At 33.1% G+C, this 24,074-nt stretch overlaps 1 protein-coding gene and 1 long non-coding RNA gene across 2 annotated transcripts; one reads left to right on the top strand and one right to left on the bottom strand.

The window, feature by feature from the left end:
• The first annotated feature begins 483 nt into the window (after nt 1-483).
• Nucleotides 484-22,201, top strand: LOC123666263. Its single transcript, XR_006745194.1, has 3 exons — nt 484-594; nt 13,216-13,220; nt 22,187-22,201. It is a non-coding gene; the product is annotated as an uncharacterized LOC123666263 (long non-coding RNA).
• Nucleotides 6,134-18,227, bottom strand: LOC123666261 (cytochrome P450 307a1-like). The gene is made up of 2 exons (XM_045600431.1): nt 17,852-18,227; nt 6,134-7,374 (listed from the first exon to the last, which is right to left on the bottom strand). Exons 1-2 carry the CDS (start codon nt 18,225-18,227, stop codon nt 6,134-6,136), a joined length of 1,617 nt encoding a protein of 538 aa, XP_045456387.1.
• Nucleotides 22,202-24,074: the final 1,873 nt, after the last annotated feature.

Genomic DNA, 24,074 nt, shown 5'->3' on the forward strand with positions numbered 1-24,074 from the left:
ATAAAGACGGCAATATTAGTTATCAGATCGATCTGCAAGCGAAACTAATCTTTATCATCTATAAATCTGCAAGCGGCATTTAACCTTAGGGTGGTACACCACTTTCTTGGCCGACGAGCCCAAGCGTTGGCTTGTAACACATTTTTCTTCTCACGTGACGTCAGAGCTAGCAGCTCGGAATAATTCAGTGACATTAATTCAATTCATAAAAGTATGCAATTATCACGTAAAGCTATCGTCTGTTAACCGACTTTACAGACAACCAATTTTTTATAACTTTCCGTTCTTCTTAACTAAAAGCTTTTATGGATACAATTTGTCTGAAATAAACTATTTTTATTAATTTAAAACTTTATTGCACAACTGAAAATAACTTGTTGCGCAGAAGGCGAACTTAAAGCCTTACGGCAGTCAACCTTAAGACGTACAAAAAATGAGTGTGCTTTGGACCACACGACTGGAGTAAAATTTCTTTAGCTCCATCTAACTTATATCTACCTCTCAACTTCCGTTCGCTTCGCCCGATCACCCTTTTCGTAACCTTCTCGTCACGCATTAATCAGCTTACTCCGCAAGTCAAGCTTGCGTAAAGAAGTTTAACCAATAAATAAAAATTGTACTTTTGAAGTTTATTAATAAATAGTTATAAAATATTACAGTAATACGGAACCCTTCGTATTCGAAGAAGCACTTCGTAAAATTTTACTTTCAACTCAACTAGAAATACAACAACAACAACTGATTAAATAAAATCGAATGAATAACACTCACTAAAACTCATTGACTAATCACCACATATTTAAAACTAAGTCCCGTCCCGTTTATGTATCGATCTGCATATTCGCAATAGTATTAAGAGGTAAACTATTAATTCCAGAGAGCAAATACTCGAAAAAAATCACTAAATATAATAGCGCGGTAGGGGTAAATGAGATATCATATGTTATTTTCGGATTTAGGGGGATTGGGCTAAAATCTCACTACGTATTCCTAGGTATGGGGTCAAAAAAGGCAGGAATAAACGTTACGTGATAAATGGACGACCCCTAATAAATAACAGTGCGATTTATTAAAATATTACAAGTACTTCTTGGGGTATTCGTGTTAATCTAATGCTTATAATAATTGTGTTTGCAGACAAACGAAAAAAAACCGACTTCAATTACATCGACAAGTAATACAACGTAGATCCACGACAAAATAGTCAAGTAACTACGCGTTATTAAAGATTACTCAAAAAGTAGTTATCAGGTCTCGATAAAATTTAAATGCGACCACATGATAAACATCAGCTTTCGATTAAATTAAAAATTATCAAAATCGGTACACCCAGTAAAAAGTTATTGCGGATTTTCGAGAGTTTCCCTCGATTTCTCTGGGATCCCATCATCAGATCCTGGTTTCCTTATCATGATACGAAACTAGGGATATCCCCTTTCTAACAAAAAAAAGAATTATTCAAATCGGTGTTTCCAGTAGAAAGTTATGCGGTATAATACAACGTAGGTCGACGATAAAAGCGTCAAGTAAAAACGCATTATTAGATATAACTCAAAAAGTAGTTGTTAGATCTCAAATAAATTTAAATGGGACCAATTGGCACACACCACCTTTCGATTAAAACAAAATTTGTCGAAATCGGTCCACCCGGTCAAAAGTTCTGATGTAACATACATTTAAAAAAAAAAAAAAAAAAAAAAATACAGTCGAATTGAGAACCTCCTCCTTTTTTGGAAGTCGGTTAAAAAGCGATCAATTGACCCCGCAAACTTTGTTTTGCCATATATGTTATAAACTCCCTTAATAAAAACCCCCCTTATTTCGGGACTAGCCCAAACAGTGTTAGTAACAGTTCAGGATTTCGCAGTCCACTTACTGGACGATCTTCGGCCTGTGTACTTATTTTATTTTTTAGCAGTTGGATGGTTATCCCGCCATCGGTCGACTTTTAAGTTCCAAGATGGTAGTGGAACTGTGTTATCCCTTAGTGGCCTCTTACGATACTCACGAGAAGAGAGAGGGTTGCTATATTCTTTAATGCCGTAGCCATACAGCATAATACAATATTATTTATAGTAAGGAATATATCTGCCAAGCTGCAGTGGAGCGTAGTGACATAGAGAAAGAGGCTTCCTAGCAATGGACTGTTATATTCTGAAGTCACTTCAAATTTGACACGAATATTATGAAGAAGACGGGTCAACATATAGGCTATATATTATCACGCTATCACCTACGGGGAACGAGCAGTGAACCTTTATTTCTTTAACGCATTCTGTAACAACGTGTAATCTAATGACGCATATTTGAGTGTTGTTGTTATTATGCTAGCTAGCTTCATACTATAAAAATCACGCAATATATGTAACTAAGCTGATAAACATAATTAAATGAATATAAGTAGACAATTTTAAAGCAGCGCCATCTATGAGATTTTTCCGTAGATATGAAATGTAAAGAAGAAACGGGTAAATGAATGTTATTTTAAAAGGTATAATCGTAAGTATTTTTGGAGCTGTATAGTGTTCACGCAGACGACGTCGCGGGCAGCAGCTAGTTTACTTCTAAAAGTGTATTCAGGTGTAAAATTTGACGCATATCCGCTCACAAGGTTATAATAAAAAATTTATAAGTATTCGACATTGAGGTAGGTCAGTATACATGAATATCACTTCCTTAGTTGATTGAATTTAAAATTTGTTGTGGTAGGCAATGGTCTAGACTATATGCAGGCTAGACGATGAAAAAACCCTAGCAAAAATATAGATTCATTCATTCTGTTTTTATTCACATATAAGTATGGAATTCTAATAGATTCAAATGGTTTTAAACGAGGACAAGTTATATGAAATTCTTTACTTTATTTTTGTCCATAACATCTACCTATATAATAAACAAATAGTCGTGCCATATAAGAACAGTCGTGACCTATATAAACAAGTAGTCGTGACAGGACCCGGTCCGGTCCAGATTAGGATAGCCTGAAAAAAATTAAACCGGAATCGCGCTATTAATGTTTTTAAGCGCACTTAGTATATATACAGTTATCAGAACAGTCTAGCAGGGAGTCCATTTCTACACAGTGGAGAAGTCGCAGTAATGATCCAGTATGCCTTACCATACTTGATTATATTTTACATCAGGCTATCCTTGTCTGGACCAGACCTGGCCCTGATAGAGCTTGCCGGATCTGGCATGCCTCATTCTATCCTGATCCGGTCCAGATACATGATCTGGTTGAGCCTGACTTTTTTTCTAGTCGGGTAATGTGTATAATTGTGTATATTGTAATAGATGAATTTATTATGGTTATGTTTGATATTCAGTAAAGACAAACCATATTAATCTATTCTCAGTTGACCACAGATTAACAATAAATAAATAATATGTAATTTATTCCTAGTTTTGTAGGCCTCCACAAGCTAAAATATCTGCTTACTATCATCCGGACCTTACGGTTCTTTGGTACCTTTGTAATACAAAAAAAAATTGTTTCCAGCTTTCAAACCTTCCTATGATCTGCGACCATCCATCCTACTTTTCAATTTTTTTTTCTTGTTTTAAAATATCTTAATTTATAAATTTCCTAGCTGACCCGGCAAACGTTGTTTTGCCGCTAAACGCTATTAAAACTTGGGTTTGTGGTAGAAGGGTGAAAATTTAGGATTGTATATATTTTTCAAGGCTAAATCATAAGAAATAAATATATAAAAAATATAAAAAAATTAAGGGGTGAGTTATCATATCATTTATGAAAAATAGATGTTGGTCGATTCTCAGACCTACCTGATATGCACACGAAATTTTATAAAATTATGTCCATCCGTTTCGGAGTAGTATGGTAACTACCGTTATGACTCTAGAATTTTATATCATTACATAGTATATAATTGTGTTTGCTCGCAAACGAAAAAAACCCGACTTCAATTACATCGACGAGTAATACAACGTAGATCGACGAAAAAATAGTCAAGTAACTACGCGTTATCAAAGATTACTCAAAAAGTAGTTAGTCGATCTACGTTGTATTACTTGTCGATGTAATTGAAGTCGGTTTTTTTTTGTTTGCTAGCAAACACAATTATTATAAATCTCGTTTTGAAAATGTATCTACTGGCGAAGTCATTCAAAATTACATTCATATTTATTATAACGTTACAAAATGATATAAGTCAAGCAGGAACCGTCTATTTGCAGAGTCAAGAATGCAAATCAGCATCGTTTCAACTTTAATGATTTTAATAAATAATTTAATTGACTGATCGTCATAAGCAATCATTGATTTAAAGATAATTGTTGTTGACAAGAAACTTGTGGTTAGTGAATTGGTCCTTGCCAAGATTTTTTTTATACTATGTACGACAAGTTCTTATGTCTATATTTTTACATTACTGTTTTCTACATTTTAGGACCGATTTCGACAAATTTTTTTTAAATCGTAAGGTGGTGTGTGTCAGTTGGTCCCATTTAAATTTATTTGAGATCTAACAACTACTTTTCGAGTTATATCTAATAATGCGTGTTTACTTGGCGCTTTTTTCGTCGACCTACGTTGTATTATACCGCATAACTTTTTACTGGGTGTAGCGATTTTGATGATTCTTATTTCAGCCAAAAGCTGATACTTGTCTTGTGGTCCCATTTATTCGAGATTAATTTGTTCGAGATCTGATAACCACTTTTGTAACTGAAGTCGGTTTTTTTCGTTTGCGAGCAAACTCAATTATTGTTTACTACTAGAGTGACAAACAAGCCTACGGTTTGTCGTGTGGTTCCATTTAAATTTAATCTATATTTGGCGAGTATTTCTTGAGTTATATCTAATAATACGTGTTTACTTGACTATTTTTTGTTTACCTTTGTTGTGTTACTTTTTTTTTTGATATCGCAGAGTAACCCATTTACGGGTGATATCCAGGATGCCCGGGTAGGCATTCCTAGACCGTATGTTGGCTTCAACACTTGAGGGTGCACTATTTGTTGTGTTACTTGTCAATGAAATATTGAAGTCGGTTTTTTTCGTTTGAACACAATTATGTGCTTACCAGAAGGTTGAACAACATTGTAAGACAGTAAAAGACCTAATAAGGGTAGGAAAATAAAAAGCCTTTATAATAATTATGAGTAAAAATTTCTATTTTATCATTCTAAACCCATTCATACAACTATAAATCGATATCCAACATAACATAATGCAGTCGTTTCATTACATATAAAGTCAATAGTCAAATGCTTGAAGCCATTTCGCGTTTAAGAATTTATCAAAATAATTTACAAAATCTTCATAATAAATTAGTTTTGAGCTTACTCCATTATTTATTCTGTGATGAAAGTATTTAGATAAATAATAAATAAATAAATTGCAGAATAATTCATCGCGTTAAATATCTATAAATGCTCGAATTAAGTCCGCTATCATAGTGATTTTTATAAATGGTATTTGATTTCTCCATCCAATTATATTTTTGTTATTTTGAAGCAGTTTTATCCAAAATGTATCTGAAGCAGTTTTATCCAAAATTTATCTTCGGTCCTAATGTCAATAACGAATTACATTCCATTAATAATTATTAAAATTGAAAAATTATATGCACACAATTAATGGAGCTATGATGAACGTGTATAACAAATAAGATAAAACCGCAGACGTATAGCCAGAAAGGCAAGCTTCCTTTGTGCCGTAATGCTCAGACATAGCTTTGCAATAAAAAAATTGTTAAAACCGTTTTGTATACAAACAAATAGTACAATGTTAATTTTTATGTAAAATTACATTTCTTTAAAATAACACTAAGAAGAATGTCTTAAAATAGCTTTTCTAATCACAAAAACGATATTTTTAACAAAACTTTTCGATAATTTGCATAATCATATGAATCATGTGAAATATATACTTTTATAATTATTAAAATACAGAACTATAATTCAAATACAATTAAGCTAATACATTAAAATTTTCAATTATATAACAAAAATAAACAGGTCTATTAAAAATCGAAAGAATAACTAAATAAAAACTTAAACAATAAATAAGGAAATACATCATTGAATAAAATATTAAATAAAATTAATAAAATGCTAAAAATCGATCGTCACAGAATAAATTAATAGATTATTCTAGAATAATTTGAGTCTAATATTTTCTCGGCAACAGGTAGAACTCGTAAGTGTCTTTTGGTAGTGCGACGCACGCGGGTTTCTGTCGTAAATCCTCAAAATTAACAGCTGCTACATCGAACTCCTGAACGATGTTCGCGAACATGACAAAACTCATAGTCGTTACGAGAGTTTGTCCAATGCACGTTCTTTTACCGATGCTAAATGGCAGAAAATGTGGTATATTCTTCTTAACAGTAACAATTTCTCTTTCTACTTCAGTCGCTCTATTAATTGGCCCAGTTCTTTCGCTGTCGGATTCCATGCCCGAGTCACATTGTGAATTCCTGCGTGCACGTACTTTGGTACGCTCTAAGAATCTTGATGGATCAAATTTCTGTGGTTCGTCCCAGTATTTCGTTGACGTATTCAACTCGTAGTTGTTTATAAAGACGATCGTTCCTTTTTCTACGCCGTATCCAGATATGTTTGCGTTTTCGGTGGCTACGTGAGGTACAATGGGAGACGAGGCGTACCTCAAGCATTCTAAGACCGTTGCTTCAGTGTATGGCAATAGATTTCTGTCAGCTAACGTCACAGCTCGTTTGCCTTTAGTCAGACCGTCAATTTCTGCCTTCACCTTTTTAGCGACTTCGGGATCTCTTGCAACAGCGGATAAACAGAGCATTACTAAGTTACCAACAGATGAGTGACCTCCCAAAAAGTCTTCGAGCATAAATATGATCGTGTTTCTGTCAACTGTTGGATCATCATGGAGCACCATTAAGAGACCATCAAGGAAGTCTTTCTCCGGTCCCTCCATGTCCAAATTGATCTCCCTCTGTTCAACTATCCGGGAGAGTATGAAAGAACGAATGTCCTGTGACCAGCTAGATAGTTTGTCCATATGCTTTTTGTAAAATGGAGCCAACCATGGAAGGAAATCAACAGCATAACCTTGGTTTATCTCCCAGAATATTTCATCGAAATGATCAACGATTTTTTTGAATTCGGCATCGTTTTCAGCATCAAATCGAATGTTGCACATGTAATTGGTGAACATGTTCATAGCTGTTGACATTAGGAGGGGTTTCAAGTTAATACTGCCGGTAGTTGACCTCGTTACGTTTTTCAGAGTCTGAATGAGCTCGATCGACTCAAATGTAGCCACAGAACCGATCCTTGCGTAGTTGTCAGTGTGCTGTTTCGGGCCGCAGTGACGTCTGGCGAGGTTGCGGCGTCTCAGTTGCAGATTCGACCAGTCGCAGAGGGCAAGGGCTGTAAGAGATAGAAATATAAATTAAGTTATGGGCATATTTTGAGTATTATTACAAATAAATGACAGTTGATTATTTTTAATTATCAATATTATTATTTGATGAGGCGTTGCCGTAGTGGTCATAGTAAGTAGTTAACACGCCAGAGGTCACGTTTGTATCGGCCATACAAATTTTTGAAGTTGTCTGGACTCTGCAGATTTGTGATTATGTTCCCAGACCAAATAACAAAGGTGTAAATCCCACTGGGTGCCGTTAAGTGTGAAGCGTTCATTATTAACATAAAACAGAATTAATTAATATTCATAGCTTAGCTATTTTACGCTGTCCATATTACAAACTATACATTTTTCATTATTTCTAATATTATTGTAAGAACGAAGTTCCTTATCGCGCTGTACATACACTTAGTGGGATGGGAGCGAGATCATAAAAAGCGTAATAAGACCTTTTATCGACACTTTTTACTATAGTATAAAATTAGATCTCAAACATATGTGTCATATTTCAGTTACCACGAACCAATTATTACTGTGATTGAAAATGATTAAATATATTTTAACGTTGGTTAATTTTATAATAAATAATAATTATTGTTTAGTTATAAAATTACAAAATTTTAATTTAAAAAATAAAATGTAGGTATAGAATTTCTACATTTTTATATTTCATTAACTTAATTATCCTCTTTACTAACTAATTATAACTTAGGTATCCTCAAATGAAGAGTGAATAGGCATTTTCTAGGCAAGCGCGCAACCATCTTAGGCTGCATCTTCACTTACCATCAGGTGAGATCGCAGTCAAGCGATAGTCTATATATTAAAAAAAAATCCGCGATCATTTAGTGCTTCAGTTGTCACTGTTTTCTTTTCAATTTTCTTTATTTATCTCATGTACAGTTTTCTGCTTTTTACATTTACTCTTTATATTCAATCATTATACAGAAATATATATATTGAGAGTTGAGTTATTAGAAATTTTTTAATTTAACTCTGTTAACTTTATATTTTAAATATAAATTACTAACTTTTACCCGCGGCTGCTCGCATCGATATTTTTTTAAATATCAAAAGGGTCATCACTAATTTGTAAATAAAATCTTCCCCTATTCTCCAATATAGTGTCGATGGCCCATAAAAATTAATGGACCATAGAAGACATGCTCTGATGGATATCAATCTGAATTGTAGTTCAACACGCGATATTTCTTTGTAAAAAATATACAACTACACCAGTAAGTTATAAAGGGACAAAATATCAATAATATAATGTGAAGTAAAATTTTTATTTGTTTGTAAGTTTGTGGGGTGTAATCTACTAGAACTGCTTAAAATAAATGATTTTGATTTTTGTTTATCAGTTTAAATCTACGTGATTACTGAGTGTTCTGGCGTATTTTATTTCCGTAAAAATAAATTTAAATTTTTTTCTTTCGTGTCAGAATAATTTAACTAAATAAGAGAGATTAGAAGAGTTTTTATAATGTAATTTATTTAGGTACATATTTACTATGAAAAATTTGAAAACTATTTATTTTAGGCTACTTATTTATTTATTTATTTTTACAACTAGGCCGGCAAACATGCGTTCGATTCACCTGATGGTAAGCGATTACCGTAGCTTACAGACGCCTGCAACACCAGAAGCATCGCAAGAGCGTCGCCGACCTTAAGTTTAATATCCTCACTAGGAGCTCTGGTCACCTCACTCTCCACAGGAACACACCACGCTTTAAAGCAGTATTATTTAACTATGACCTTCTGTAAGGTCGACGTACTACCCCAGTCGTGCTACTCCAGATTTTAAAAAGTTTCATCATCATCATCATCATCATCATTACAGCCTATACAGTCCACTGCTACACATAGGCCTCCACAAGTTTACGCCAAAAATAACGTGAACTCATGTGTTTTGCCCATAGTCACCACGCTGGGCAGGCGGGTTGGTGACCGCAAGGCTGGCTTTGTCGCACCGAAGACACTGCTGCCCGTCTTCGGCCTGTGTATTTTAAAGCCAGCAATTGGATGGCTATCCCGCCACCGGTCGGCTTTTTAAGTTCCAAGGTGGTAGCGGAACTAAGTCGCCTCTTACGACACCTACGGGAAGAGAGGTGGTGGCTATATTCTTTAGTACCGTAGCCACACAGTACAGTTTAAAAATTTGCAAAATTCAAAAACCTCATAATCTCATTTTGTATTTTAGTTTTTTATTAAAAAATAAATAAATAAACTACGTTAAATTAGATCGTGATCTTCGAAAGGACTTAGTTTTTATCTTTGTTTCTTTATTGTGACGCATTTTCCTTTTGTTTGAGTTTCGAATCACAACGATTCTACAGAAGTTTCTTACTTTATTTACGAAAATTGCGTATTAAATCTGTAAATGTTTAGAATTTCGCATTTTTTATTTATTGTTGCATGACGAAATAAGTTGTCGGGTCAGCTTATACAATTATGTTTAATCTAGAAGTCTATTTTCGTCGCTAATATGATACAGGGCGCAAAATATGCGCACACATAAGTCGGTAACTGTATGAATAATTGTTATTTTACGTCAATGCAGCTCACCAGCTGGGTGCGTTCAGTAAATCTCATGTTTTATACATAAAATTATTATGTATACAAAAATTGCTGTACTTTTGGATCTCCGAATGTTCTAAGCTTACAAATATTTAATATTAAATTGATTTTTATTCGTGAATTTAAATTGTGTGAGCACAAAAAGAATGATTTTTTTTTTCAATTACCAATAAAAAAAAGGAATGTTTTTTTTTTCATTACCATGTATTTGACACACACGCATATATACTCTTTTGTTTATTATTATAGACGTATAGTCTTTGACAACAGAAGCTTATTAACGTTCAAAGTTATTATTTAAATTAATTATGGTCGAATTTCGGCCACTAGGTGATTACTAGTATACCTAAATACGAAAGTTTATGAGGATTAATATTATTTTCTACCTTTTCACACAAAAACAACAAAATTGACAGAAATGAAACTTGGCAAATAGGTACCTGGACATCTAGACAACAAATAAATGACAGTTGGAGACCTGGAGATCTAATATGTAGGCTACTTTTTACCCCGATATTCCTATTTTTACTACATTTTTATAGTTGTGTTTCTTGTGTTGGGTTTTATCTTTGTAATATAATTGTGTTTGTCGTAAACAAAAAAAAAAAAAAGTTGACTTCAATTACATCGACAAGTAATGCGATATAGGCAATCGGTAAAACAATCAATTAAACACGCATCATTAGCGATATTTTCAAAAAGTACTCGTCAGATCTTAATTAAATTGAGATGGGACCACGTGGTAAGCACCTTTCGATTAAAAAAAGAACCCAGCCAGCAAAAAATGAAAAAAAAAGTAATTGAATATTTTATGATAATTATTATTATATAATAAATAATTAAATGTTGAGAAGCATCAATTCCGCCGATAAACTGTCACACAGTTTGGCGGATTGTGGAATTGTATAGTATTTGGTCAAATAAAGAATACATTATTTTTATTATTACATAAAAAAATACAGTCGAATTGAGAACCTCATCCTTTTTTGATGACGGTTAAAAATAAATCCTTTTATAGTTTTTGCTAATTCAAATGACAGTTAGTTTATCGATTTTGCAAGTCTGTAGTTTCAGTGTTGCTTGATTTAAAAATTGTTATTGTATTAATCTAGATGTAATTATGATGTTTCAGTAATCCGAAATTTGTAATAATATACTTCGATTTGTTTACTAAGCTCAATATGATATTTGAGAATTATTTATATAATAAAGATGATTACGTGAAAAAAAATTATTGCCTCATTTGTAAGTCTAGGTCACAAAAAATTGATTGATTATAAATACAATCAAAGTGATATTAAATACTTGTTATTATCGTGACTTTGTTCGCGTTGTATAATTACTCTTTTGGGAACCTTGGGGGGGGGGGGTTCCCTAGCCGGCAAAAACGTCCGTAACGTTAAAAACAGCGTAAGATTTTTAAGTACAGTCATGTAATTACTATGTATGATGGCTATACATAATGACTGTTATTATTATTGCAGTTTGCTATTATTATTATATCATTCGATAATCATCATACATATATTTTTATAAATCATTGTTAATTAAATAAATTGTTAAGATATTATTATAAAGTATGTTTTTATCGATTAAAAAATCATATGAATAAATGTATAGCCAAATAATTATTTTCTTTATACCACAAATAGAACTTGAAATTAATATTTTGTAATAACTTAGTATGCTTAAAGGCAATTTAAATCGTCATATAAAATAGTTAGAAATAAATATAATGCTTCGCCGGTTGTGGTGAAGTTTATCCTAAGCATAAGTTACGAATAGACTTCAACAGCAAGAAGTTAAATAGGCCTAGGGCCTGTTTCACATCAATTCATAAACTACAACTTTTAGGTTTACAGTTGCGAATAGAAATAATACTTCATAAACTTTTATCTGTCGGATATCGTCATTCGTCAGATAGCGTCAATGGCAACCCGGTGAAACCTGCCCGTATTGTCAAATTAGTAACAATTCGGAATTTAAATTATGCTGAGAAGTAACTGAACTGTGATCGTTTTAAAAACCATCAACTTTACACGCTTTTTATTAGCTTCACCTGTGTGTTTGTATGTTTGTAACCGACTCCTTTGGACTTCATTTTGACCCACTTCAAACCGAACAAAGGTCCGATAACAATAAACTAATTTGATAAGGTTTAATACTTTTTAGTTTGGGTTATTTATAAAGCATATTTTTTTATTTATTTTTTAAATTGTTAATAGCTTAAAATTAATAATAGGTTAAAAGGTTGTTTCGAAATTTACGAAATTAAATACGAATAGGTACTTAAATCTCGCGATGAGCTTTTATCGGTACTAATCGGAGAGCCGTTTTTTTGCTCGGTTACACTGCGATTACTACTGAACTGATTGGATTAATACTTTATACCATAAGACGCAGCGTTCTTCGGAGAAGATTTTAGTATATGATATGTTGGTGATTACTTGTCGCGTAAAAAGATATGGAAGGACAGAGGTCTCTATTATCACACAAAATGTGTAATGACGTTATATGTTGATGGTAAGAGTTTTAAACGAAAAATTTATTTTATTCTTTTTAACACATTTAAATAAAAGCTTGATTTTCGAATGTTTTTCTTTATTTTATTTTTTGAAATATATTATAGGTACTTTTCTATTTCTACCCTCTATTACAAAAAAATTTAAAGGCTATTTTTAAAGCGAAAGTTCTTTAGAATCGTTACGATTTGAAACTCAATGAAACGAATCATCGTCGATAGAATTAATCGCAACAGTTTACCTTCCTACGACTTTTCAGAAGTTTCAATTCTGCCGTGTTTGAATTACACACACACACTTTTTTTTAACAGCCTAATTGTATCCGATAATATATCGATCTATATTGTATTGTACCGATTTTGATATTCTTTTTTAATCGAAAGCTAGCGCTTGTCAATAAATTTTGATGGGTGTAACCATTCAAATTTAATCGATATCTGACGAGTGCTTTTGGTGCTATCTCTAAAAATACATATTTACTGGACTACTTTTTCGTTTAACTACGTTGTATTACTTGTCAATGTAATTGAAGACGGTCGTTTTTCGTTTGCGAGCAAACATAATTACTTAAAGGACAATGGCAGATTCCCTAACAAATTTTTGTTGGCATAAATTTCTAGCGTCTACTAATGAAAAATATGTAATAATATAGTGCTTAAATTCCTGATCACTTTTACCTAAAGAAGCACCGTCGAAAGAAGTAATGAATTGAAGATATTCCAGGTTGAACATTTAGAGGTTATGTTTCGACAACTTGTAGGTACCTAATCAAAAACTTAGTCAAATACATGTTAAATATAGTCCAAAACTACATTTTAAATATCTAGATAGATTGATTACAAAACCTTGTTAATAGGTATATTTAGACTTTTGACGCACTCCAAGAAAAATAAAGAAAATTATTTTTCTTAGACGCTTGTTTTAAACTTCAGGCCTAAAAATATTTCATTTTCGGGGATTTTTTTTGTTACCTGTCCTAAGGTATTTCCTACGTAGGTACATACAGCGTACGTATTTCGTACAGCGTTAGCTGTAGGTGATGTAAAATCGACGATCGACAAAGACGTTCATCTTCTTAAATCATGAGTGCTGTAGGTCAACAGATCTAATAAACCCAGCTCTTAGAATTTCTAGACCACCTTTAAGCTCCTGATTAGTTCTTTCTTTAATGATAATCACCATAGATAGATACTAGGACCATCCACTTATCGTGCCCTTTGCAGCATGGGATCATCTTTTTATCAGATAATCAGATGAGCAGCCTGCAAGGTCTTAACTAAATAAGAAACAGTTTACAATGGCACACAAAATGGTTGTTCCCTACAAAAATTGAAGGTGCGGCCTCTAGGTTAAAAAGCAGACTCTAGAAACCACTTAACTACAGCTGCGTGGGATAAAGACAGTAGTCCTATACAGTCAGTTAAGAGTATCTGCTCATTTTTTCTAATAGAAGAATGTTTATAACATAAAACATCATTATTTTTTACTAACAACTAAAACAATACTCTACTATTCCTGCACGACCGAGTACATTATTTTTACATATATTTTATTATTAAGAGCTGGATTCTAGTCCTTCGCTCAATTAAGACAGTTATGATTTTCAAGTGTTGTCATGGCTGTCATATTATTTTACCATTACCATACTCGAATTATTATTGTTTTCATGAAATAATTGGGCTTAGTAAATAAATAAATAACGCGTTATTCTTTGTAATAAAACAAGGTTTCGGATTAATACCATATAAATCGTTTAACGTGATGCAATATAATACATGTAAAGTGTATTATTTATTTAAAGGCAAAAAGTTCATGTATGTTACTGAGAGAAGATTTATTACCATGTGGCAACATTCAACGGAACTATCGCTAGGTACGTCATATTCCAATGACATGTCAAATCATTTTTACAATAGTCAAATGTTTTTTTCATTAAAAATGATATTTTTCCTAGACTTACACAGATCTTAAAAATATATTGAAAAAACGTAAGAAATTATTTTATTTACATTTGTCATTAAGACATTTATAGACGCTTAGGAATTCTATCAACAACTTTTTCGCCATTGTTCTTTAGAATATTGTTATTTTACTTAATGTAATTTTAACCGCAATAAATAAATAAATAAATAAATTATAATTAATAAAATAATATAATTCAAATGAAACATGAATTAAGCACTAAAGTTTTTTGTAATGTCGCTTAGAGTAAGCGTCTTAAGCGCCAGCGTCAGTAGTTTCACAACATACAAATTTTGTTTATAGCACCGACTTAATATCGTTAGTAAAACACTAAACAAAAACCTTACGGCTTTCTATATTAATTAATCAATTAAACATGGTCGTAAAAAATATTCATATAACCAACCCTACTACTATTCTACAAATACAGTGTCATATTGACACCAAATGGCGCCTGTTAACATTATTATTGTATTAAATTACTCGGCGTGTGGTGTAAGTAAAAGGCGTATTCATATTATTCACGTAATTTAAATTTAATTTGACAAAAATAATTGTTTTTGTCTGCAAACGAAAAAAACCGACTTCGATTACATCGATAAGGAATACAACTTATATATATATTTTTTTCGGTAACTTTGTCAGGGATAACTTACAAAAGTTGCGAGGATGGATATTTGTAACTCTTTCACGCAAAAACTACTGAACTGATTATATAAAACTAGGTACGGTTGATAGTTGGATCTCCAAAATAACTCGTAATTCTCTTAACAACCGTTCTTATGTAGTGGTGTGTGAGACATGTACGCGCTTAAACACCGGCGGTTTATTCATTTGATTCCCGCTCGGGGCGGATATTTGTGTTTGTACAAATATTTCTTTCCGGTTTGAATGTGTGTGGATGTGGGTCTCCTCACTATGCCTCGGAGAGCACGTTAAGATATCGGTCTCGCTTGTTATCATATACACCTGATAACGATCGTTACACGTACTAGGGAATATATCCCCCAGCCGGCAATAGAGCAGCGTGGTGTATTAAGCTCTGATCCTTTTTCTATACGGAGAAAGTACCTTATGCCTAGCAGTGGGATGTTACAACCAGAATCTATTTCGTGTTTCCTTTTCACCCTATTGATATGTAATTAAAGATATATTAACTGACTTCAAACAAGAAGGAGGTCCTCAATTTGACTGTAATTTTTAATATATGATATTGCATAACTATTTACTGGGTGTACCGATTTTGATGAATCTTTTTTAATCGAAAGCTGACATGTGGTCCGATTCAAATTCGATCGAGATCTGACGACCGTCCTTTTTGAATTATCCCTAGTAATATCGTTTACGCGCAAAAACTATTATCTATTAGAAGTAATTTAAATCTCTTATGAATTGACACTTTCTAGACAATATTTAAAATCTAATATTACACTTTATTTCTAGGTCAAATAAAAATGGGTTAGTAAGAATGTTTATGTCTTATTTTAGAGATCCTTTTTAGTAAGGCTTTAAATTTTATTTTATGACCGACTTCAAAAAAAGATGTGATTGACTATTTTTTTTCAATAATGCGTATTTAATTGATTGTTTTATCGAATAACTAACGTCGTGTTTCCTGTCGTTGTACAAAGATATGTATGGGATCATTATATTTATCTAAATTGTTAGAGGAATGCCTTACATTGTTTAGGGAAAGTGCTGATACTTTTCGAAATGCTGGATCGATTTTCAACGAATATGACTAAGACCTAACGCAAGGAAATTCGTATTTACGTGAAAAAATCACATTCAAATCAGTCCATCCGTACTACAGATAGACAATCAAACATATGCTGAAGAAATAACTATTGCTGTTGCATTTTTTCCCTCCAATACATTACAATAATAAATCTGTTTTTCGTACACCTAGAAACGATGAGAATATTACATACAGAGAATGATATAGAACATATATACAAGTTATAGGCCCCTTTTGATCCTTATGTGTCTCTCCATCATGCCTTGGATAGCACGAGCGAAGTCTTGGTCTTGTTTTGGTACCCGACTGCAAAAAAGGAGAATCAGGAGGTTCTCTGTTCGACTGTATGTATTACCTTGTAACTTTTTACTGGGTGTACCGATTTTGATTATTCGTTTTACATTCGAAAGCGGATACGTGTCCTAACAGTTCATTGAAATCTGACGTGAGTTATCGCTAATAATGCGTTTTGGTTGATTCCGACTACGTCCGACATTTCCAATAATTTTATTTATATGGACTAAAAACTTCTGTAAGATCTTATTGTACATCAAACATTGTCCAAACGTTGGGCCAACGTTTGTACACACAAGCAACGCGTAATTAAAGCTCGCATTTTTCATTCGATCTTAATGACTGTAATTTGATGAACTTTTTTCTTATCGCTTTTGAAAAATATTATAAGCATTCTTATTGGTGCCTTTGAGAGTGATAGACGTGCTTAGTGCTTACTGTTGACGTGACCATCCTCATCAGGATTTAATAGGCCATTTAAAAACTATAAATTAAATTGTGTTACAAAGAATTTCTTTGATACACTATTTTGACTATTTTGATCTTCCAAACATTACGTTGAAAAAGCCTAATATTTAAAAAGTGTTGGCTATAAATTTCGAAGTATAAATGTAAATCAAATTGAAAACCGTTTATTTGGGAACCAATGATTCTCTAATTTATTTCTTATTATATTTAGTATATATAAGGTGGTAGGGTAAGACTAATAAGTACGGAAGACAGCTTAAATTTTCATTCTAACCCTGCGAGCAATGTGAGTGAAAAAAATATGTGATAAACTAATTCCTGTTGATGTCTCGAGGTAAGTTGTTAATGACATTTATTTAGTACTAGACGACTTCGTTTGCGTGAAATAGTAACTTTGGACACCATTTTTTGGATATATCTTTTAGTTTATTTTGAATTATAAACACCGTTGTATGGGTATGTTAAGTTAACGTGATTCTTAAAATTGGCATAACTTTTTTTATTTATTAACCGATTGACATTATATAAAAACTAAATGTTAAGTGATGCTTACCATACTATATTAGTGAAAACCACGTCTAAATAGTATAAGCTGTTTCTCAGATTACATAAATGCATAGACAAACAGACAAAAATTCTAACAATCATTGTTATGGATCTTATTTGCGATGATACAGGTCCCAATAATATTTTTTCTCATATATATCTTTCATATTGTAGACAAATATGTGCAAAGAAAACTGTTTTATCCATTACGTGTAATAAAATAACGCGAAACTTACAATATGTAATTAAATCAAATAATTTTTAAATGTTTTATTTAATTCTAAATTTAAAACAAAATACAAAAAAGTTAAAGAACCTCCTTTTAGACGGTTAGAGTTTTAAAAATTAAAAAATATATATACTTACAATTATTTCTGTCACCGGCGAAGAGTTTGTGGAAGCGCAGGAAGTCTGGACGACCGCCGAAGAATTTTCCATTTTGATTTAGTACCTCTCGTATCTTTTCCAAACTGTTGACGACTAGGCATTGTGCAGAGCCCAGCTTAATGCTATATATGTCTCCGTAAATTCCCGCTAATTCTGTGAACGATTGGAAGGGAGATTCGTGCTTTCCAAGCAAGTGCATACTCCCTATCACTGGTAAGGGTATCGGACCAGGAGCTAGCTTCAAATTGGCTACTTTGTCATCTCCATATCTCGTAAACTTTCTCCACGTAACAGTACGACGTGTTACGAGTTTATATATGATAAGACATATAGCGATTATGAGGAGCGCACTCATTTTTATTTTCTAAAAAGAAATTTTTAGAGTGGCAAACCCGTTGCGGAGATATGGTGGCTAAGAGCCCCGTTCGGCCAGCACTGCGACAAGACTGTGAAATGGGCCATATATATACGTAACAGAATATAATTTAATTCACTATTCGGATAAGGGAATTTCATTTCTGTTTAGTTGCAATAAGGTGCATTGATGTTGCATATTATAAATTTGCTTGGCCGTTTCAAACAGTTGACACTTACATTTGACAGTTGGCAGCACAGTGTATGGAAAATCTGCGCCGTATATTTTATGTTAAATTTTATGAAAAAGTTTATTCATGGCTTATTTTTTATTTTATTTTTTTGAATTAAACGGCCAGTACGCTTGTGACACAACGTCTGTGTATATATAATATGGTATATTTAACGTTTGAAAGTCATTATTTTTTATTCCCTTAAATATACAGATAATGAGCACTAAGCTGTTTTAACGGATTTTGTAAGAATGGTAGCTTTATGGTATCTACTGAGTTTGCGGCACAGAACTTCACTGCGAACTATGAATATTAATAATCAATCCAATACATTTTATCTGATTTCAAAAAAGTAGTAGCTAGCAAGGAAATAAAATAAAGTCATATATATAATGTAAGATATTATATATGTAAGCTTCGTATTAAAAAAGATTAATCGTAATTAGTGCACCAGTAAAAGTTGATGATGTACCATACATAAAATAGTTTAAAAAAAAACAGTTTAATTGAGGACTTCGTACTTTTTTTATTAAATTAAAAAAAATAATTATTGAATATCTGTGGGTGAGGTGAGCTTAGAATTTCCACTCAGCCCTTTGTTAACAATAATTCATAATTTTTCATCTATTCAAATATATTGAATTCAAATTAAAATCGTTTTTTTTTTTTTATTACATTGTATAACTTGAATTTGGTATGCTAATGTGACATGGAGACAAAGTTTTTTTTTTTTCGTTTACCCGTAATCGTTTTGAATCGAATTGACTTTAAAATTGTTTTGTAGGTTAGGAAGTTAATTCCATAGTTTAACTGATTTTGGAATGAAGTTTGGGCAGAAATATTATTAAGCCCACCGATAAAGCTAAGGAAGATGACAGTTCCTGTGGTGATTGAGGTGGCCAGAGCTCCTGGAAAGGGTCGAGAGTAGGGTTGCCAACACGCTCGCGATGCTTTGCTCGGTGTTGACGTCTGCAGGCTACGGTAACCGTTTTGGCGGCCTAGTCGTATAAAAAAAGATCTGTTAGGTATGATAATAGAACCGATAATTGTCTAATGTTCAGATGTCTATGGACAACAACAGTTTAAGTGGTGCTTTATCCTCGTTTCTTTATAAAAACAATTAATATCTATATTTAAAAAAAATATTATGGCATTTATTTTTTCACTCAATTAAAATTAAAAACTCACTATATAAATTTATATTTACGCCATCTAGTGTCGAATCGCAATATGGCTATTTGATTGTTCAAATAAATAAAATCATTCATCTCATAACTAGAGGGAGATCACTTAATAAACAAAAAATTTATAGCGGACCCAGCAGACGTGGTCCTGGCCTGAATAATATCTTCACATCAATACATGTGATTTACCGACTGCAGCATAGACACATTACAGCAGCATAGACATGGTTACGGCATTAAAGAATATAGCCACCACCTCTCTTCCCGTGGGTGTCGTAAGAGGCGACTAAGGGATAACACAGTTCCACTAACACCTTGGAACTTAAAAAGCCGACCGATGGCGGGATAACCATCCAACTGCTGGCTTTAAAATACACAGATCGAAATCGGGCAGCAGCGTCTTCGGTGCGACAAAGCCAGCCCTGCGGTCACCAACCCGCCTGCCCAGCGTGGTGACTATGGGTATAACATATGAGCAGCGCCACATGTGTACGGGTCCAATAATTAAACCATCCATGAATCCATTGAAATGTGCACACAAAATTTTAACCAAATCGGTCTTGTCTAGCCGCTTAAGAGAAGATAAATGACAAACACACAGAGAAAAATTATACCTATATAGTGATATAATTGAATTTTGAATTTAATATACTGTTTTATAAATGTGTTTGCTCGCAAATGAAAAAAAAACTGACCTCAGAACTTATGACTGGGTGGACCAATTTCAATGTTTTTTTTTTAAATATATATTTGAAAGGCGATGTGTGTCATGTGTAATTGACATCTGACAAGTACTTTTCGAGTTTATCTAATAATGCGTATTTACTTGACTATTTTTTCGTCGACCTTTGTTGTGTTATATCGCATAACTTTTCATCGGATATACCGATTTTGATTATTCTTATTTTAATCGAAAACTGATGCTTGTCTTGTAGTCCCATTTAAATTTGATTACTACTCTTTGAGCAACCCTTGATAATGCGTGTTTGTTTGACTATTTTTTCGTCTACCTACGTTGTATTACTTGTCGATGTAATTGAAATCGGTTTTTTTTTTCGTTTGCGAGCAGAGGTAATTAATTACCTTTACCGTGCCTAGTATGAACCAGTCTTTTGCCCAATTGCCATACTAAACCAAACGCGTATCAATATGTATACCGAATACATACGATACGTAACCGGATTTACGTCAAAGGCGTTTTTAAATTCCGTTGAAATTTAAATTGATCTGTTTTCTTAAAAAATACTGTGATTTTAAAATGTTCATTTAAACACGTGTATCATGGTAATCTGTGAGGTCAATATGTCGGAATTATCCGATGTCGTACGCGAGTGAGATGTGCGGCAACGTACGATGCCATGCGATCTGATGCGATACGTAACTTGATAGATGTTGTCCTGACTTGAAAAGTCAAATCATAATATGTCTAAATTATCGCTAGTTTTTTATTTTTTATTTTTATGCGCAATTCCTCCAATAAATTGTGATTGAAATTAATGCCGTGAGGGGTCTATAGACCTGCAGTCGTAACGAAGTTCTTTTCGCTTTTTGGTAGCTGTTTGTATCAGTCTGAGCTGGCTTTCATCAAAACGTGGCGGGAAACAACAACTGTCAATATCAAATTGTGAATGTTATCTCTCATTCGATTCGGCAATAATTGTATTCGTTCGCAAAGGAAAAAAAAAACTGACTTCAATTACATCGACAAGTAATACAACGTAGGTCGAAGAAAAAATAGTTAAGTAACTACGCGTTATCAAAGATTACTCAAAAAGTAGTTATCAGATCTTGATAAAATTTAAATTAATTTTAATCACATGATAAACATCAGCTTTCGATTAAAATAAAAATTATCAAAATCGGTACACCCAGTAAAAAGTTATGCGGATTTTCGAGAGTTTCCCTCGATTTCTCTAGGATCCCATCATCAAATCCCGGTTTCCTTATCGTGATACAAAACTAGGGTTATCTCCTTTCCAACAAAAAAAGAATTATCAAAATCGGTACATCCAGTAAAAAGTAATGTTGTATATATAATACAACGTAGGTCGACGAAAAAAGCGTCAAGTAAAAACGCATTATTAGATATAACTCAATAATTGTGTTTGCTCGCAAACGAAAAAAAAACCGACTTCAATTACATCGACGAGTAATACAACGTAGATCGACGAAAAAATAGTCAAGTAACTACGCGTTATCAAAGATTACTCAAAAAGTAGTTATCAGATCTCAATAAAATTTATATGTGAACACATGATAAACATCAGCTTTCGATTAAATTAAAAATTATCAAAATCGGTATACCCAGTAAAAAGTTATTGCAGATTTTCGAGAGTTTCCCTCGATATCTCTGGGATCCCATCGTCAGATCCTGGTTTCCTTATCATGGTACCAAACTAGGGATATCCTCTTTCCAACATAAAAAGAATTATCAAAATCGGTACATCTAGTAGAAAGTTATGTGGTATAATACAACGTAGGTCGACGAAAAAAGCGTCAAGTAAAAACGCATTATTAGATATAACTCGAAAAGTAGTTGTTAGATTTCAAATAAATTTAAATGGGACCAATTGGCACACACCACCTTTCGATTGAAACAAAATTTGTCGAAATCGGTCTACCTGGTTAAAAGTTCTGATGTAACATACATAAAAAAAAAATAATACAGTCGAATTGAGAACCTCCTCCTTTTTTGGAAGTCGGTTAAAAATCAGTAATTAGGTACTTTTAGGTGCATTATTAACTGAACGGATATTTTAACCTTCGATTAAAGTCCACGGGGTCTTTTCTCTGAACTATTCTGGTTATTACAAATCACGTGCTTATAATTGTGGAACTGAGAAAAAAATCCAGAGTTTCCTCTACTACAGTGTTCTTAGTATTAAAGCATTTGACATTACTCAGAATTTCTCTCGAAACGTGACATAAATGCATACGAAAACAATTTCGAAATAAAAGTTCAATGTTTAGAGCATAACTACTTGTTTACAATGTCAGTCAAACCGTCGATGTCGTAATCTGGAACACGCTTCTGGATTTAATACAACTGAAATATTCTAGGTTTGACTCCGCTAACGTTTGGTTTATTTTTTATAGTTCCTTAAGAAACGGTTTGGAGAATATAATATGTACTTATAACTATAATGTGTACGGTACTAAAATATAATATGTTCACATTATCTTTTTTTCACATTATCTCCTCCAAGCTGGTTGTCTGGAAGAGATCGCTGTTTAGCGATAACACCGCCTGTTGTACATTTCTTTTTGTGAAATATTTTATAAATTGTAAACCTCTTTTTATGTGTACAATAAAGAGTAAATTAAATTATGTTGAGTGTCATTGTGTGAAACACCGAAACAGCAGTGACGCTAAGAGTGTCGCTGGAAAGGAAAGCATTACGGCGCTTATAGCATGATGTAGGTATAACAGTATACCAGCATTTACTATGGTATAACCAAGCGTCAATATATGTTTTGGTTTTAGAATTTCATTGTTTGACCTAACGATAATAATTTAAATCATTTAATAGAACATATTATATTTATATTTAAATATCACAGTTACCGTTCTAAGATTCTTAAGCTTCAGTCGTGTGTTGGAGCAAATACATATAAAAAAAATACAATCAAATTGAGAACCTCCACCTTTTTGTGAAGGTGGTTAAAAATAGAAAACAAAGTTATTCTCGCTTTCCACCTTCCATATTGTCTTGTAAACAACTTTGACCTGGTAATGCTTACCGACTACTTAAAAAGTCCAGTTCTATCCGTGCGTTTGTTTACTTAATATTTCCTACTAGTCTGTGTGTGGAGTGATCATCTGTTTTCTCCACCAGGGGCTGTGGGTTCGATCGCTGTAAGTATGATTATATATATATGTCGCTGGACGTATTTACCCTAGGTCAAACAGGCCAATGGTCCAGGGCGGCACTCTGCGAAGGGTGGCGAAGATTGATTTGTATTTAAAAAAAGGTCAGCGGAAATATATTGCGAATATTCCCTTTTTACTCATTTAATTTATGGAGTAAGTGGCCTAAAATAAAAAGTTCAGCCTTCTGTAGTCTAGCTAGCTAGCCCAGGAGTCTTTCGAATAGACTACTCTTCGCACCCCTAAGCTTGAAGCCCTGATACTTCCATTAAATAAAATCCTTGTATGACTTCTTACCAGAACGACAAAATCAAATAAATAACGCACGACATACACACACGGTCGTCTATTCCTAAGGTGGTGCTTGTGTTGTACGTAACAACCGACTGATGGTAGCTGCATATTTTTTTTCCGATAAACGATACCCAAGTTTGGGGTGATAAATTTATAATACCTAATTCATAATGTATCCCAACCTCCAACCATCGCCATGTTTAACCCAATTACCATCGGCACCTGCATGTAAATATACACGCACATGTTTCAATCACGTAAGACCTGAA

The sequence above is a fragment of the Melitaea cinxia genome, chromosome 25 (genome assembly GCF_905220565.1).
Source record: "Melitaea cinxia chromosome 25, ilMelCinx1.1, whole genome shotgun sequence".
NCBI classification, from domain to species: Eukaryota; Metazoa; Arthropoda; class Insecta; order Lepidoptera; family Nymphalidae; genus Melitaea; species Melitaea cinxia.